Raw genomic sequence first — 19,057 nt, 5'->3', positions numbered from 1 at the left:
AAGAAAATAAGAGTGTATTGGCAAAAGATGAATTCCTCTACTCACGCCGACTCTTGTTCTCGGGGGTGGGCGGCCCGCGACGTTCCCTCACGCTCTCCAGCTGGACGGGGGAGGAGGTGCGCCGGTCCACCCTGGCGGGGGTCCTCGCCCTCCTGGGCCGTCCCTGAGGGGTCGACGGGCTGCTGCGCGCGGAGGGGAGCTTCGGGGAGGCGGCGGGACTCGGAGAGGCCGTCCCGCCCTTGGCCGTCGCGGGCGACGGCGGCCGCGGTCTCGACAGCGGACTGGGAGCGGACGATGCATTGAGTTCATGTTTGCAAATATCCAGCCTAATATCGCGACTATCCAGCCGATGGCATGGTACAAACACTAACTACAGATACACATTTCTCTATATACACACACACATATACATACATATAAATACTACTAATAATGCTACATATTACATTTTAAAACATTTTATAACACTGTAAAAAAAAAGCGAGTACTCGGAAAGTGTCTGTAGGCTACTTTCTGGGATGAAGGGAGGTGCCATCATGTACTTCAGGACACCGGTATAAATAAGGCTGCGCCCACACGGAAACGGAGCCGGCTTGGTTCCTCGAAATGATCCCATATATAATTCCATAACACCCAAGTGCTTGAAGAAACGCGCGCGTCCGCAAGAAGACGCTGTTAGGCCGTCATATAAATGGCAAGTCTGAAGTGGCGCTGTGGCACAGCCACGGGCAGAAAACAGGAGAGGAAGCCCGAGCATAACAGAAGAATCAAGGAGCTCGTATGAATGTGGAGAAAATCCCCGGAGGGGACACAAACACAAGGCGGGAAGGCCAGAAGTTTACAACTGCGAGGCGGACATGCTAACCAATATTTTGCCATGCACTTCATGACACTTCTGAAGGAAACTTGATTCTTTGAAAGTCAGGCTCATGTCCTGACGAAACTCAAAGCAGTGAAACATGACATCATGCATTGAAGTGCATTCTGCCATTAGGGATGACATCGCTCCGGCTTTGGCTGCGGGCGCCGACAGCTCGGCTCGCTCGTGCTCTTTGTGGCGCCAAAGGAAGTGGATGCGCTCCCCCACCCCCCGTTGCATCCCATCCCCTCTGTCATGGATGCCATTTATTGTGTGGCCTCGGGATGAGAGGGGTTTCCCCCCCCTTTTTGCCTCTGCACAAAGCATGCAGACCGTTTCTCTTTTGATTTGAGCGAATATATAAAAGGGTTAGGGTTAGGGTCGAAATCAAGTGTTGTCACAATTCTAGCGTTGTTCTTGCTATATTGTCACTTTGTTTGCTTTGGGCCCAATTTTTTAATCGGCCTGTGGCGCACAAAAGATTGCGCTCTCTGGAATGCTGCCTCGCAACTCTCCACGAAAACGTGTCATGCAAAAATGCAAGCAACTCTGTACATTTTCTTGATCAAATTTGTCACTTGTGCTAGTATTAAAATGTGATTTTTTGTTAATTACGTCAGACGGTAAGGGGCAGAGTAGTGTGGTTTTGCTTCAGCAGCCACAATGCATTGTATCATTGTGAGTCTTCCCTCAAAACTGTTTGTCGTTGAAACAAAGAAATTATTACATGCATTTTTTGTTTGTTTGAAAATTTGTATCCAATATATTTTGGGGAAATATTTGTTATTAAATGTTTTCATCAACTTAAAAAAGCCATCTATATATATATATATATGTGTGTATGTATAAAAAGCTGAATAGTTCCCTTTTTGAGAAACTAAAATGGAGCCCATATCAGGCAAATAATTGACATCACAGGAGAAATTGTTGTTTTGTTGTCTTTTCGTTTGAGAGGTTTTTCTTTCCCCAGATACTGTACGAGGTGCCCGTTTTATTACCTCAGGTCTGCTCTGTGTCTCATGCTGGGAAGTGATTGCCTCTTCTTGAGGAACTTCTCCTGTGTCAGGGCGTTTTTCTCCTTCTCGTTCTCCCGCTCCTTGTCTTTCTTCTCCTTTTTGGTCCTGTCCACCTGTGCAACAAGACGTAAGGAGCAAATGGACACACTGCGTGTTGTGCCTCTCCGTGTGGAACATACAGGTGTGGAGCTCCGTCGGCGCCGGCGCTGGCGCTGGCGCTGGGTGATGTCGGGCGTGCTGGACGTCACCCTCCAGCCATCGGAGCAGCGGTGGGGCTGGTGGGCGCACGGTGTCAGGGGGCTGGCGGAGGACGAGCGGGGGCACAGCGGGGTCTCTGGGGGCGACATCTAGTTACAAACTGCAAAATGGCATCTAGTCTGAACTCTGAAATCGCTCGGAACAGTACTGGTTTGGCGCCACCCGGTGGCATCTCGACGTCAAGGACCAACTGTGAGTCAGTCCCGTACGCTCGTACGCAGTTGCGTGCGTATTTGTGCTTTTTATTTTGGAACCTATCCTCCGTTATTCAGTGCAAAACTCATCCCTTCTCTGTTTTTGTGGTCTGACCACGGCAATAGATGAAACGTAAACATATGTATTTCGGCGCCCTCTCGGCGTTGCTCTTGTTAGGTTGAACTGATTGATGGTGTTTCGTCTTTTGTGTATTTGTGGCAGTCCTCGAATTTTCTACATTTCCGTTCCAATTAACGACATATACGGTGCGTGAAGTGCTAGTGCGCATTTGTTTGCACTTTTCAGTCTCTTCTTTTCTTTTTACTTAAAGGGACAACGTGTCAAATGTTTGGATTTTTCAATGATCACTCATTTTGAAAAACCCACTATTCATTTCAACAATATGCAAGAGAGATGCTCGATCACATCAACGTAATTCTTTCCATACGATCGTAGGTGAAGTCATCTCAAATTCTGTTACGTGACTCGGGGGAATACTACGAGTGGTTAGTGATGACATTCTGCTCGCACCACTGCCGAAGAAACTGTTGGTAGGCTTGCGACGTGTGCGCTCTCTGCGAGGCGCCGTCGTGCGCGCGCGCGCGCGCGCGCGCTTCAAAATGCAGGCGCGTCCATCTTAGCTCGTTGCTTTCTATTAGTCGACCACTAGATGGCACTGAATTCTACACGTCGTCCTTTCAAATAAAGGGGTCGAATCAATCTTTTTCTACATCAGTGCACGTAGCTGTGTGCACTCCGACAAAATAAGCCGTGGCTTTTGGATTTCCAGCGGCCATTTGACGATCGAACGCTAACCCGACCGTCCGACGAGGGCGACTCACGTCCGTCCTTTCCGTTGGCGAGCACGCTGGCGGCGCTGCGGCTCCGGGCCAGGAAAGACAAGGTGGGCGTCGTCAGGCGGTCCACGATGTTGCTCTCCCACGGGCTCAGTGCAACGTTACGGGCTGCAAGTGGAGAGAAAAACAACAACGCGCGCAGAATTAACATCTGTGTCTTATGGCGTTACAGGGCTGCCTGGAAGCTCGGACAAGTTGGCCCATTTTGGCGTTTGACTCCCCAAAATAACGCCTTCGGTTTGGAACATGAAATGTCACTAGACCTCATTTCGGCTCGCGTCAAATGTGTAACTGCAAGGAACGCGCTAAGAGAAGAAATGGAAAATAGCGAGAGGATATGAAGGAGAATATTTACCGCTGTAGCTGCCTTTATTTTGGAATCGATTTTTGTTACCATTCCCGCAATCGAGAGAGGGCTGTCAATCGAAGCAGTATCGAGCCCGACCCCATCTGCCTGTGCGAAAAACACGACTTGTACGAGAGTTGAGCGTTTGGACTCGAACCAGGGGCGTTACCCCCTTGCGATGCATGACGGAGCGCTCGCCGAAACGACGGCTGACTCGACTTTCCCGGACGGCGGGATATTCTCGAAAACAGGGTCAAAGCAACCCGTAGTCAGAACACGGGGATTGAAATCACCATCACGGGATGAAGCAACCACAAGACGACATAGAAGGGCAAATGAGTACAAAACGCGCAAAGCGCAGTCATGCAGAGGCGGCGGAGCACAAGATCAAACCTCAGCTTGGAAATGAAAAGAAAAGCGCTTGGGAACATGTGGCAAGCATTGACTTGGAAAGTTGGAAGCAAAATCAGGAGGAAGCAACTGAAGAAGGAAACGACGACACTGACGCTGGCTCCCAGGCGGCGGTGGACTGGCGATGGAGACATTTAGGGGGAGGGGACACAACGTTGGGGGGGGGGGGGGGGGTAGGCGCTCGCTCGCTCATTCCAGCCGTGGCCTTACTTCTGCTGGGGGAGTTCCACAGCGTGGCCGAGGACCTGGACAGTCGCTTGTTTATCACCCAGTCCACGTGTTTGGGCAGGTTGACGGTGGACAGAGAGCACCTGCCTGAGAAGCCGAGAGAGCGTCACACACAGGCGCGCGCGCACACAGGCGCGCGCGCACACAGGCGCGCGCGCACACAGGCGCGCGCGCACACACAGGCGCGCGCGCACACACAGGCGCGCGCACACACAGGCGCACGCGCACACACAGGCGCACGCACACGCACAGGCACAGGCACAGGCACAGGCCCGGTTGGCAGGCGGCACCTCCATTTGTCGCCTTTTCCCACGCAGGAGCAAAAGCCGCCACGCAGCTGCCACCAAAGTGAAAACGGATGAGTGTGAAGAGCCTCCAAAGTCCAACATTCAGTCGGACTTTGACTTGCAAGCGACCCCATTTAGAAATGCTCCCAAAACCCGGCAGTGATCAATTCTTCCCCGAAAGAGCTTTCCTCTCCGTTTCCTGCCACTTCCGCCTCGAGCTTCTTGTCAAACTAAGGGTTACGACCAAAAGAATCGTGTATTTAATCAAACCACATGGCTTTGCCTGAACGCAGTCCGCCAGCTTAACGCTAACAGAGGACGGACGCGTGTTGCCGAGCGCCATTTCCATTATTGGCATTTCCATTCGTAGCATTGGGGAAAGATGATGCAAAGTGACAATCTGTGGCCATAATAAAGCCTTGAACTCAGCGCACAAGCCAAGTCCAACATTCAAGTGCAAATACCAGTGCGTTAACACGATGCAATGAAACTAAAATGCAGTCAGACCAATCCCCCGTTGAGGAGACAGACAGACAGACGGACAAACAACCGAGAGGTAAGAGGACGGTCTTTGGCGAGGGATTAGCCGCTCGCCCCATTCCAACAGTGACAACCTGCCTGACGTCATCAACTCATTCGTCGGAGTGACTTGAAGGTTCTCGTTGTAATCGTGGCTAAACGCACGTTCCGGCTCAGATCGGGACGCGGCGCCTTTCTCGCCCGCCCGCCCGCCTCTCAGCCAAAAGTCAGCTTTGAGAGACTCCAGCTCGCCCGCAACCGGAACGGCAACCGCAACCAGTCAGATACAAAACGGATGGAGATAGTGGCAGCAAACCCGTGGCAGGAAGTTGCAGACAATCAGACAGAGGATCGACTCCTTGGCGGAGGTACAGCGAGACCGAGCCGAGCCGCTTCCAAATTGTCCGTCCCCGTCATGGCGGCCGCGTGAGCGTCTTTGCCGCAAACGTGCTTCGGCCCGCCGTCCGTCGGCCCAGGAACGCCCTCACCTCCGATCCGAGCTCATTTACGGCGCCCGCCCTCACGCGGGCGTGCCGAGGTCGATGAGCAGCCGGCGGATGGAACGATCCGACCGGGCCGTAGACTGCGGCGCGGTCACCGGCCGGCTTCGTGCGACGAAGCGGCTGAATGGATCACCGGAGTCCGAGCGTAGCCAAAAGCACTTTGGGATCATATGGAGTCGCCTCCCGGGAGGCTACTTACTCTCACTGCGGTTGGCGGCCCAGGACCACCTTTGCTGGCGGATTTCGGCCCACGTCTTCTTGGCGGAGCGCCGGACGGCCGCCTCGTAGCGTTCCTGGAGAGCGGACGAGAACGCAATGGGGAGTTGCTCGAAAGAAAATGTCATTTCGCTTTACGACGCGGTTGCGGCCCTACGCGCAACCGGAAGTGGGACGGAAATCCCAAAGTGGCAGAGCGCATCGCCAAGCTACGCTCACGCCGTTGTAAAGTCATCATTACAGCTTGTTTGAGGACGGAAAAACACCAAAAACACAGACAGACAGACAGGGAAAAAAAACATCCAAATGAGAAATGACAATATCACTACGCCAGTATTGTATGTCGTCCAAGAGTTTTATCCGTCGTGTGAAAAGGAGTAGCTTTACATATACATGCATATGTCTCCCCCCCCCCCCCCCCCCCCCTTTTGAGAAATACACATTTATCGAAAACTTGATTCTGTCAAATTTCAGATGTAGTTCTTCTGAAAAAGTGCCGCCTGCCAGCTTTTTGCTCAAGGCGATGGAGTCCAAAGTAAAAATGGACGAGGGGACACAAACGGCCTGTCTCTTTTGAGGACGCGGCGGTTTGAAGCGCGTACGAGCGAGCTACCTTGTTCTTGTCCAGCTTGTGCTTTTGCCGCTCCTGCAAGGCGGCGCGGCGTTTCTCCGCCAGGACGCGCTGTTCCTCCAGCCTCCGGCGCCGCTCGTCCAGCTGCCGCGCCCTCAGCTGCTGCGCCCTCTCCTCCTTCTCCAGCCGCTGGCTCTTCTTCGCCGCTGAGGTGAGGAGCAAGAGAAGGCTCAAAGCGGCGTTTGATCACAGGAGGCCCTCTCGGCGGCCGCTTTCTTCTCCTTTTGGAATCCGTTCGAAGCGCCGAAAGCCCTCCCCGGAAAGCCGGCCGCGATCCCTCGAAAAAATGACGTCCGAGTCTCGCATCCAAAGCGTTTGGTGTTTGGAAAATACCGTACTGTCGATGAAACCATTATCGACTTCTCACAGGCAGCGACTCACATCAAACTTTGACTCGCGTATTGCGACGCTTTGAAATGGAAACGGGAGGGAGGCTCGACGCCGATCTGCTCCGAATACGGCCGGAGCCGACAGTCGCAAATGTTGAAGCCGCACGACCTTTCAGGCGGCAAATGGGCGTGTCTTAATCACGACGCTGCTCTGTGATTGGCTGGATCCCAAAGGTGGACCGGAGCCTGCTTATTGAGGAGCACACAATGCTCACGTTGATATGACAGCGCAGCAGTCTTGTCGAATGGCGGACTTGAGCTCTTCAGCCAAATGCGTCTATTTTCGGATCAACTGCAACGTCTTTCCCGACAGTGGTCAATGATGACGGGTACGATCGGGGTTGAGCAACATGAAGCCGCGAATGAATCACAAGCGGCGGCGGCGGCGGCGGCGGCGGCGGCGGCGGCGGCGGCGGCGGCAAGGCGGCTTTTGAGTCTCCGACATCAAGTATTGATGCCCTCCAGATTGATCCGCGCAGCAGCTCAACACGGCTGGATGAGGCCACGCTGGGCTATTGATTCTAGAATGCAAGATGAAAAAAGGCCACCGTGTGTTGCGCAATAAAGTCACGTAAGCTGCACTTCCCTCAAGACTTCAGGGGGAAAAGGCCACGCTTGGGTCAGAGCGGCCAAACGTGCTCGAGTGCAAGACTGTCCACATTGTAGCGCTCGCTAAAAGGATTTTCACCCACATTTCATTTTAGTGTTTGGGATGGAAAAACTGGAACCACTTTGGGCTTTTCCCACGATGGGCCACGCTTTGAAATTGGGATTTTTGTCACAGCGTCAATTCATTTAGCGGTGAAGGCACTCACGTCTGAAGTTGACTTGCGCCGGATGAAATCTAATGGCTACACGCAAAGACACGCGGACGTTGACAGTGAGGAAGGCGTCAGCTTCTTCGGCGCAGGCGGACAATCGGCAAAGAGCCGGCGTTTATCCGCCTCGGCCTTTTACGCCGAACAGAACGCGGCCAAGCGGGAGATTGCCGCCACTTTGCCGCGGCCGAAAGTGGGGCGACGTTTGTCGACAACGGGGCGGGAGACGTGCGAGTCGGGTGTTAAACGTCTCACCCCGTTAGGACGTTGATGTATGATTGGAGCACTTGGAGGGCTGGGCAATATGACCAAAACTCCCCCAAAAAGAAAGCACAAAGCAAATCAATCCCCTCCAAATACTGTCTGTAAAATGATTGTTAGCGGCGTATCAGAGTTGGCTTCGGTGGCTGTTTATTTGACCGTTGTTGGTCAAATAGCAACCTTCGCAATATCTACTTGAATTGGTTACATGGAATCAAATGAGCAGGATGACCAAGGAAGGGCGGCGGCGGCGGCGGCGGCGGCGGCGGCGGCGGCGGCGGCACGTACGCGAAGGTCACTTACCTTGCAGCTTGCTGAGCTCTTCTGCGGGCGGGGGGGAGACACAAGACAAGCGGCCGTCAATCATGCAAAGCATCGCGCTGTGTCAACCGAGCCATTTGGAAAGACATCCTTTGGTTATCGTATCGTGAACAAAAGGTCGGTCTCCGGACTGCCTGGCCACCCGTCGAGCAACTTTTTGTTGACTTTTAGCGCACGGGCAAGCTCAAGCAAGAACGTGGGCAAGCACGCATTTTTGTGTCCGCCCTTCCGCCTCACCACGAGGGGGCGCTCCGGTCCGGCGCGACGTTGGCGTTTCGAGGCTCGGCTCGCACTCACCCACATATTTGGCTTTTTCCTCTCGCCGCTCCTTAGCCAGCTGCTGCCTCTCCTCCGACTTCATCGCATCTGGCGTGCAAAAGACGAGAGAGAAACTGGAGTCATCGATTGAGAGATGCGCTCTTGGTCCCGTAGACAAGCTATGGCACGTGGGTAAGGTAGGGCCCGCCAGAGGAGGGCATCAAGCCGAAGTGAGACCAGTCAGCTGGACGGAACACAATGAAGGCACGAGTCTCGTGCGAGTGTGCGCGCGTGTGCGCGTGTGGCAAAAGGCGGTTTTCTCCCCACCCTCGAGGAATGCACGTCTCACCGCGATATCGGGACGGAAATGGCTGCGGGCTTTTTCTTATTTCTTTTCTCTTTTTTCAAAGCTGCCATTTGTCTGAACTATGTAATGATATAAGTAAGGTGCAAATGTATACATTCAAGTATGATTTCCTTGTGTGTAAACAAAGAGTGCGTTGGCTATAAAGGCATATCAATCGTCGTTTTTTGCCATAATGCCAATTTTGTAATTGCGCAGTGTAATAATCATAATTGTAATTGAACTTCGAATAATTGCACAGCCCTACGTTACGGTACTACGTTTACGTTCCGGAGTGCCGTTTGAGAGTGCATTTCTGCCTTACTGGGTAACCCCGATCTCATCCCTCAGCGCAGATGTTTCGCATCAAACGCAAAGCGACATCTGCAGCATCCAACTGGAAGAGGTGGCAACCATATGCCAGGGAGAGAGGGGGGGCGGGGGGGCGGGGAAGACTCGGCCTGACCCACTTTGGTATTTATAGGACGGTGGAAAGCCCACGTGTTCCCGGTGAGGTGCCGCATCTATCTCAAAGTGCGCGACTTGCGGCTTTTGGCCTCCGAGCCAATCTGAACCTTCTTCTTCGATGCGCCATTTTCTCTCGCTCTCGTCCTCGGGAGGAGGCAAGCGAGGCCCGGGCCGGGCGGGCCGAACCGCCGATCGGTCGCCAAGCCGGCTCGAGACCGAGACCGATTTGGGCATCCGCCCGCCCTCTTTTCTCATCGGAAGGAAGCCTCCATTTGCTCCCCAAATATTGTCGATCGTGAGACTTTGTCGGTAAATATGGCATTGCGCTTTTTTCATTGAAATTGTGAGCGCGTGGCCTAGGTGGGTCACCTACGGCCATCAGATCCAACGCGCAAACGGCCGCGAGGACAAGTGACGGACGGCTTCTTCCATCTTAAATTCAGGCCCGATATGTTCAAAAGTCATAATCGGCACTTTGACACAGAGCACCTCAGACACCAACTTTTACTTTTACTTTTACTTTTATGTAAGATACCTGTCTTGAGGAATTCTGATTACAATAGAGAACTTGATGATGAACTGATTGGGAATCATTTAGCAGTCAATACTGCCTAAAACACAGGAATATTGCAACAAATTGTTAAATAAAAAAAAGTAAAAAAACGGATCTGGGCCCCCAGCCCGTTCCGTCCCACAGATTTAATCGAGCCGCGTGGTCCCGGTCCATCCCTCGTCGCCGACAGCCAGCGCAGCGCACGCCACGTTTTCATCCGCTTGCACACTTTGCGACCAAGCGCCCGCACTGGCCGCGTTCATAAACAGGGTGAATTCCGGCCGCCGGGAGGGCTGCAGCGGAAGGAACACCACCAAGGGCGACTTAATGAGGACGAGAGCAAGAGCGACTTTGGACGAGCGACCGCGTATGCTGCAAATCCACCACGAGCGCCGGCGCCGTCAAGTACTTGCGCTTGACACTTACCATGACGAGACGGACGCAGCCGCACCGGTACCGTGCTGTAAAATGCTCCACCGTGCCCCCCGACCGTGCCCCCGAACCGATCCCCCCCCCCCCCCCCCCCCCCTACATTTGCTTTCAGATTGCCGCGTTGTCTCTGTGTGAAAGGCGCCGTGGCGCAATCCGCAAGGCAGGGCCCTCTCCGTATTGGATTTGGCCGCAGGTCTGAAAGCAAAGGCGCCCTCCCGGCCGGCGCTCGAGGGAGCCGAGCTTCCTCTGGCAAAGCGCAAGCGTCATCGCGCGCGCGCTCAAAGTCCAGTCCACGATGAGTGCGGCGGGGTGCGTTTACCTCTGGCGGGCCGCGGCGCAGGCGAGCCGGCCGTTCCCGGGACGGCTTTGGTGGCTTTCCTGGCCGGCGACGGCGTGGCGTCCGCGGCTTTGCGGCCAGCGCCGGCCCCTTCCGGATCGGGCCTGGCCGTCTTCCTGTTCGCTACTTGCCGGGGAGCTGATCCAAACAGAACATGACAGAGAGAGAAAACGGGGCTTCAATGACAAGGCCGGCCGGCGGTTAAGCGGCGAGAGATCTCGAGCGGTGGATCCTCAACTTCCGTCGGCGCTCATCCAGCTTGTAGTGAGGAACGCTCGGCTGCTTTCTTTGGGGACGCTTTACTGCGACAGCGCACTCGGCTCCGCGGGAGCGGTTGGGACCATCACCTTGATTTGTGATTTGTGATTGGGTGAGCGAGTTGGAGGGCGGGGCGACTGGAAGGAGGAAAAAGAGCCTACTCTCCGCGTCTGGATGGGTTTCGGGGGGGGGGGATGTAGTAACCCGCCGTTAGTGACCGCCGACAAGCATTGATTTTCACAATAAAAAGCTTGTGGATCAACCGGCGATCGTCATTTTTTTGTCAGCGTCTGACCAAGCGGTATTTTCTCTGTTCTCTCAGAGGAGAGCATTTGGTGGATTGGACTTCAGCTAGAGCTATTGTCTGACTTTTCAGATGGGGCGTGGCTAGCACTTGTGCTTCTATTCTATTTGAGGATGGGCTTCAAATGCCAAATGGCGCGGTCAGGTGGCAGCATCTGCATAATCCCGTGCAATTGCGGACGATTAAAGCCGTTCGGCGAGATAGCAAAAGCTTATCTGAGCTCACGGGGGCGCGCGCAAAAGCTCCGCCCCGACCGGGACGACGAGGCCTAACCGTCGGGCAGCGTGAGGGTCCCCGTCGACGGGTTCGTCTCATCTGGGAGATGTGCGGCTTCCCCTCTGTCAAAGCACGGCGCCGGGAAGTACGCGTTCCTCGGGCAGCCGTTCTCCCCGACGAGAAACGAGTCTTTGTTGTCTCTGCTCGGCGACCAAATGTAGCCAAAACACGGCCGCGAGGGCATGGCGGTGAATACTGGATGACGTTCCTACTGTCCGTATGGAAGCGGATTTGTTTTTTCCCACAACAACTTCTCCTTTGATGCCTACGGGACAACTTTTCAATCCCCCTCAGAGTCCCAATCCGGTGACAGCGATGAAGAGGAAGTCGCATACCGCTGCTAGGGAGGGGGTAGTGGCGACAACTACTAATGAAAGTCAACGCTCTCTGGGCCGCTTGGAGAAAAGGACTGCTGCTCTTTGGCAAGAGAGACTAGAACCAACGAGGGCTGATTTATGCAGTCCGTGCCACCACAGGAGTGGAATGTACCATTCGCGGTCCAAGCCAAAACACAGGGGTCCCGGCCAAGAGCCGACGGCCCTCTCGTGACGTTTGTCTTATTCGTCCTCAGAAATTTGGACGGACGCTGCATAAGCATCCAAAGTGCTGTCGAAAATGACTAAGAGAGGCAGCGTGTCGTATTAAAACTGTTTGACGGCCACGGGGCCCGAAACGGGTCGGAGAAGGTTCAGCGATCCTCGGCGGGCAAGCTCACTGCTGCCCTCTAGCTGAAGCAGGTGGCGCCGCACCGGCAGGTGGACAATCAGCAGGCGCCGAGGAACCCTCTCAGCGGTTGACTGGAATCGCTCGCCTATTGGCACTTCCCCGAGACTGACCCGATTCATGAAATAACTTAACTTAATAAATAAAAAAAGCTGTTGGTGACCTTCAATGTGTTGCTTTGGAAGGCATTTTGTTGCACTGTGCTTGCTTGCAAAGATCAAATAATGTTGCAATTTGGACTGGAGAATGGGTAAAATACCAACGGCTCACAAATTCTCCCGTTCACATCATTTTGTCTGCGGAACTTGATGACGACGATGAAGACGTAAGATGCCCGCTCGAAATATGAACGTAGTAGAGTAATCAGTGCAAAGGGACTATGTTGAGGTCATACATAATCTGGGCGGAGAGGACAGCTTTGCATGTCGGGGAGCGGCAACGCTTTGCTTGGTGCCTTTTTGTGTGAAGCCAACTCATCTGTAAGCCACTTAGCTTGAAGGGGAACGTTTTGTCACAAGAGTCTGAAATGACCCGAAATTGTTTTGGGGACCCGAGTTGGTGGCGTATTTATGATTGAAACTATGAACGTTGGCAATCCTAATCATTCTCATCGACTCAAGATAGAGCTTGGTCAATATTGCTGGATCGCACCTTCCTGTACATTTCAACGCGCCCAAATTTAGACTTCAGCCACAAATGTACTTTCTGAGTGAATGACATACACAGCAGCGTGTGTGTGTGTGTGTGTGTGTGTGTGTGTGTGTGTGTGTGCGTGCGTGCGTGCGTGCGTGCGTGCGTGCGTGCGTGCGTGCGTGCGTGCGATGCGACATTGGGGGAGAGAGGGCAAAGAGCCTCGTTAAAACTGGAACAACTTCTAATGCTGCCACAGTCAAAGCGATTTTGCCCAAATCCAATTTCACGGCATATTGTTTTTGCCCGGGTCGGCTATAAATACCCGCCGCTTGACGTAGCGCTCCCCCGGCAACAGAAAATTCAGAGCGAGCACGGGAACTATGCCTCATTCAAGATCCGAGACACACTGGCAGTGTATTTTTCAAACTAGAAATGAAAAATGCACGGCCACTGGACAAGACGTGTCATATTCATGAAGTCAGGAGCTAGAAAAGAAGCTCCCGCAGCGAGACGCCGGCTTACGGAGGAAGAATACATCATAGTTGTCATAAAATTAGACTGTGCAAATAGAACATTCTCATGAGAAACGCAGATGAGGCAAAAGGGCGCCGACTGAACAGCGACAACAACTCGCAAAACAGAAGATCGCCATCTTATTTGGGACTAACCGACTACCTCATCACCGGCACCCCCCTTCCTTCCCCCCACTTTTGTCCCCCCTGTTGCTTCCAAAAGAGGATGACGTAAGGGGGGCAAAGGGGCCCAGACACACAGGAAGCGCAGTGCAAACGCGCCGGCGCTGACTGGTGGCCAGGCCGTTTGTTTCAAGGTCCAGAGTAGCTGAGTGGTCCCGACGACATGCGGACCACACGCGAGAGTCAGTCACTAGTTCAAGTCTTTCACACAAACTAACTAGCTTCTCGTGATGCTCCACAATAGTTCTAGCTAGCACGCTAGCTTAAATGACAGTGATGTGACATCACATGTCAGCAAATGTGTGTGTGTGTGGGGGGCATTTCACTGGCCGCTCATTTCTGGTCATCTGGCTGGTTGAACAAACTTTTAGTTTCACATAAATGAAAAGTGCATTTGTCAACTATTGGAGATTTGGAGTTTATAGTCATCTGAGCAGGTTGCGCTGATTTTCAAATTACTGGGCGTAGCTTTAATTAGAGCAGAACATTGGTGTCCAATGTACAGCGTGCCCCCGCTATTTGCGAGGGCTAGTGAAAATCCATATGTAACCGATGTGGGGGGGTTCAAAAATTCTTGCTAAACATTCAATATCGGTTTGCCACGAGCAATGTCTTTAGTTCGTCGTTAGTTGATCAGGTGCCACGGCGCGGCTTTGAATTGTCCTTTGAACTTATCACTGTCCGTTGAAAAGCATGTACTGTATCTCCAGATTTTGCGACTTTTCAACTGAAGCAAATTCTCTGAGTTCAAGTTCCAATCAAAACACACATTGTAGCGTGCCGATAACTTTACTTTAGCATTGGGACAATCCGTCAACAAAAGGACATTTCACAATAAGACAGAAGAGCATTAGAGTGGGATACAACAGTGACATTTTGTTGCTGTGTGGCTGTTTACTCAAACCTTACTTTGGGCAAAAATCTCACGGGATCTCGCATCGCTTCGACGCATAATTAACCCTGTCGGCCAGAATGATGTCGACTTGTGTCTCCCCGCGTGGAAGGCTGGCAAACGTGGCGGCTATCATTTGATGACACGTAGCCGTAACCTTCCTTCCCAACAAAGTGCAGAGCGGGCTCACGTGACTGTTGACGGTGACATATGGTCGGGCGACAATCTATACTAAGTGTGTGAGGGCTGCCCTTCGGCCAACCGGGAAGTGGTCTTAGAACAGAGGCGAGGTCTGGTGACAGAGGAGCGCACGGCCGCCACGTTTGGGGAGATTTTCTGACGCGTTGGAAAGAACACGTTTCAAAGTGCGGACGTTGCGTCCCGGCAGAGGGACGGGCGGGCCGCTGACGGCAATTTGCTGGCAGTATGTCACAGAGACCAAGCGGACGCCTTCCGAGACAATACGCCTGCGTATCGCGGGCCTGTGGGACGAGGCGAGGTCAGCGCGATACTTGGGCACGAACAGCGGCGCGGCATCTTGCGAGGCATTCAAGAATGCCGGGAAGTTGGAAGAATCTTCCTTGGAACAGCGACCTCAAAACGCTGCGTCGAAAAACGTGGCTGACCACCGTCAACCGTCTTGACTTTCAGGCTTGTCATTTGTTTTTGTTTTTTCAGCACCGGGAGTACCCTGATATCGTGATACCCCGAATATTCGCTGTTAGCTATCGATAAAAGTACTTATTTCCGTTTTTGTCTGTGGATCCCAACCCCCGGCTTTTCACCGGAAAGCTCTTTTTCTGAAATGCCCCAAGATGCCACAAGAGGCCGCCACAGTCTTGGCGAAACAGGAATTGTCATCAGGCAAGGTTATTATGGTTAACGGAAACTAATGATGAAACTAAAACTCAAAAAGTATTTCCGCAAACAAAATTAAACAAAAATGAAATTGAATTAAATAAAAATTAAAACTCACTGAGACGTCATATTAACTTTATTAAAACAAACTACAATTAACTATCGCAAAAATGCAGTTTTCGTCTTTGTCAATTAATCTCAAACATGAGCTTTCTGGGTTCATTTCAAAGCAGAAGTCAACCCAAACATATTTTTTTTCCAAGAATATGTTCCCAGCAGGCCCGCTGGTTGAAACACGGCATTCTGATTCATTTCGCGTTTGTGGAAATTAAATGAAGCAGCAAAATGCACTCGTTTTTAGCCATCTCTGGGGGCGGCCATTTTGTCTTCTGTCGACTGAAAATGACATCACAACTGCTCACAACGACCAATCGCGGCTGACCTGTTTTCTGAATCTGAGCCGTGATTGGTCGTTGTGTTGTCATTTTCAGTCGACAGCAAGTGACAAAATGGCCGACTCCAAAGATGGCTAAAACCGAGTGGATTAACACTTATTCCACAAACGTAATAATACATACATATATATGTATACATATATATACATATGTATACATATATATATATATATATATATATATATATATGTATACATATGTATACATATATATACATATATATACATATATATATATATATATATATATATATGTATACATATGTATACATATATATACATATATATATATATATATATATATATATATATATATATATACACATATATATACATATGTGTGTATCTATATGTATATATATATATATATATATATATATATATATATATATATATATATATATATATATATTGTAAGCCAAGGTAACATTAAGCAACGTTTGAACATTAATTCCGGGTTTAATTAATCATTTAATTAATTATAGGAACATTTTAGAAACTGTACCAACATCAGGATTCAATTAAAAGGTATTGCACATAAAAGAGAAATTAAAACAAAATAGAAAAGGTAAGTAAATAAATGTTCTAAGACACACAACTGTAAAACATTAAACACAAACTTATTGTACTTCGACACAACTGAACCGTATTTAGCAGCGTACTAGACTAAAAAAAGAAAACAAGTTCAAGCCTCTGAAACGTTCTGCACAGTTTGAACATTTAATGCAGTGATTATTTTGTGTACCACTAGTGGTACTTGTAGCACACACTTTGAGAATCCCTGCTCTACAATATTGTACTGTACAGAAACATACAGTAATAACTGAATTAAATAGAATGCAAAGAACAATACAGTTTGTGCATCATTCATCATTAATCATCATCACGAATTGTCCTTCTGGTCGATGCAACGTGGCCACCCGGGGCAGTACAAAACCAGCCTAAAAAAAAAGAAGACTTTCACAACCACTTTGCCTCATTCAACTGCAATGCTGTGAGTTGTTCAAGAAAATATGCCCGTGAGTATTGTTATGTTGCTTGTCTCGGTCTCTGTCTTGCCTGCAAACCTGTTTCGATGCACACTTTGTCTTTCAGTTTCCGTTGCTTCATGGGTTAGTTACAACACTGCGACAACCGATGCTATTCGTTAGCCCGTCTTTGACCTTTTGCATCGTGCGTTAGCATTAAGCAAGCGGCGGGCAAAGTCGTTTGGCTGTTTTAAATCAACAACGTGCAGTTCTTTGCTTTATAATTAGTCTGACGGCAAACTTCAACCGGGGCCGGAAATGAACAGCTTGAAGCCTCTTTGTGTTGATATTGTTCACCAGTTGCCAAACTTGCTTGTTGTCAAGTGAGTTGCGTTGACTGCCCCCAGTGCTCGCATCTCAAATGTTTGCTCCAAAGTCAAAGCAAATAAAGGCTGCCAATCGACGGCTCGTATCTTGAAAGACACGTAGGCCCGACCCAAATTGAAAGGCAACGCGCGTCGCTTCATGACAAGCTATGTCTGTCCCTCCTCATTTTGAAGGTCCAATTTTGGCAATACCCTGGCCATCCTTTCTACATTCAAGGTTTTGGTACCCAGTGTTTTGAAAATCCATAGTTCTGGAGACACGTTCTTCCAACAACACGACTACTAAATCCAGACATCAAAACGACATTGTTGGTATGGAGAAGTATAGCAAATTCTTGTCTTCTCCTATACTGTATCTTCCAATGTGTTTACCAGAATAATGGAAGAATCTCGACTCAGATTCAACTGTGACATGGTAATCAATCTCAGATAGTACCTCTTCCAGTGTGTCTAGTGCCTTTAGCATATCCTCATTCCTTCCGGCAAAAAAGGAAGCAAGTGCTTGGGGGAGGATTTTGATTCATTTGTACATCTCTCATTTCCACCATCTACGGTTAGTCCATGGCAATTCATAGGAGGATACAACTCACATATAATTTGTACCTTTTTGAGATGCATTATTCTTGCCACCCACCCACATGAAAAGCTGCCAAAGAACAGTCTTGCCCGCGATTGTCCCTTTCTGATTCCCAACCTCAGGGTGGAGTTGGAATCTCCTGCCGCTTGATCTGACGCCAAAACAAACTGACCTAACCCAACTTTGGAAGCCCTCTACTTCCCAACAGGAAGGACGTTTTCTTGTTGTCATTGGGCCACATTGTGAGTCCAGCTCCCCTTTTACGTTTTCCGGACACAGGCAACGTGTCAGTCAGTCCACAATGCTCAGGCACGCATAAACACTGACCAGATCATCCTGCAGATTGCAGCCATGGTTAATTCATCGTCGTGTGGACCGAGTACGGGGGCACATGAGGAGTTTATGGGCTTGTATGTGCACCATTAGGGTGGTTATGACTTGCTCGATCTGTTGTTCTTCATCTCAATCGATCCCAATGACATATTTATGTCATTCCACAGACGGTCGGAAAAAGTCTGGTACTGATTAACTGCATCTCCAATTCCAGCTGACAAGGAGTAGCAAATATTTGGGGAAATGTCCTTGAGTGGCTCGATATTTAGGATGCATCATTAGTTTGTGAATATACGAAGGCGGGGGATGGGACAGAGAGATTAGCTCATAGTGCGAATGTTTTTTTTGAGAGAGGCTGATATGGTAAGAATGCTTAAAAGAATGCTTTAAAAACAACGCCCAGCCTCCATGACGACTATTCTTCAAGCCCTCCAAGTGTAACAACAAGGGAAGACAAGTGTTCCAGCATATCGCGGTACACCACCGACGTCTAAGATCATTTAAGAGCAGCTACCTGACTACTACGAAAGTGCAAAAAAATGAAACGTAAGACTTACATCTCTCAGTTACTAGGTTATTTTGTTGCATTTCGGCGGCGGTTACGACACCCTCGCTGTCTGTCGTCGCGTTCATCGAAGCACCGGCTGCTTGCTGCCCAGCAGTCCGCTCATCCCTCACGCAGGACGGGGGGGCGGGGGGGGGTTGTTTGGCGGGGAGGGAGGTGGGGGGACTTGGAGCCACTCAACGGTGGTGTCGCGGAGCTTTTCACGCCGAGCGGGAAATAGACAGATACAATAAATGAATCCTGGCTGGAAGTATTGAAAGACACCGGTGGGTGGGGATATTTTTTCCAAAAATGTTTTTCTTTTTTTTTGGGGGGGGGGGGGGTGAAAATGGAGGAAGAGGGGAAGAACTTTCTCGCTGTTCTGCTCACTAGTCGCTGCAGCTGAGCTGATGCTGAGCTCTCGCCGACCGACCCTCTGGCAGGTCTGGACTGTACCATTACAATGAGAGGAGTGCAACGTTAATGTTTATCAAAGTTTATGTAATAATTCACATATATAAACATAACGTTATATGTGATTAATTTAAAAGCTGATATTTCAACTCTTGTGATGGTGTTTATGATATATATATTTGTTTTTTACATAAAAAGTGATTAGCTAGTGTTATTAAGCGCTCTACTCCCCCTTT

At 50.4% G+C, this 19,057-nt stretch overlaps 1 protein-coding gene across 3 annotated transcripts in view; it reads right to left on the bottom strand.

The window, feature by feature from the left end:
* Positions 1-18,721, bottom strand: part of map7d1a (MAP7 domain containing 1a) — a 28,312-nt gene extending 9,591 nt beyond the window's left edge. The window contains exons 1-11 of one of the 3 annotated variants that reach the window (XR_015087801.1): positions 18,421-18,721; positions 10,489-10,644; positions 8,413-8,481; positions 8,098-8,118; positions 6,309-6,472; positions 5,679-5,772; positions 4,153-4,257; positions 3,171-3,293; positions 2,055-2,209; positions 1,858-1,988; positions 46-281 (exon numbers count right to left, since the gene is read on the bottom strand). Coding sequence is in view for 2 of the 3 variants with exons in the window: in XM_086037625.1 (XP_085893751.1) it covers positions 46-281; positions 1,858-1,988; positions 2,055-2,209; positions 3,171-3,293; positions 4,153-4,257; positions 5,679-5,772; positions 6,309-6,472; positions 8,098-8,118; positions 8,413-8,481; positions 10,489-10,644; positions 18,421-18,496 (1,330 nt within the window). In the remaining variant the exon portion in view is untranslated. The remainder of the gene's footprint in view (positions 1-45; positions 282-1,857; positions 1,989-2,054; positions 2,210-3,170; positions 3,294-4,152; positions 4,258-5,678; positions 5,773-6,308; positions 6,473-8,097; positions 8,119-8,412; positions 8,482-10,488; positions 10,645-18,420) is intronic. The other 2 variants (XM_086037625.1, XM_086037626.1) reach the window with 2 other exon arrangements.
* Positions 18,722-19,057: the final 336 nt, after the last annotated feature.

Source organism: Filicampus tigris, chromosome 8 (genome assembly GCF_054856515.1).
Source record: "Filicampus tigris isolate MCC_2025a chromosome 8, RoL_Ftig_1.0, whole genome shotgun sequence".
Taxonomy (NCBI): domain Eukaryota; kingdom Metazoa; phylum Chordata; class Actinopteri; order Syngnathiformes; family Syngnathidae; genus Filicampus; species Filicampus tigris.
The sequence above is the reverse complement of the archived record's forward strand: the minus strand, read 5'-3'. Positions and strand labels throughout refer to the sequence as shown.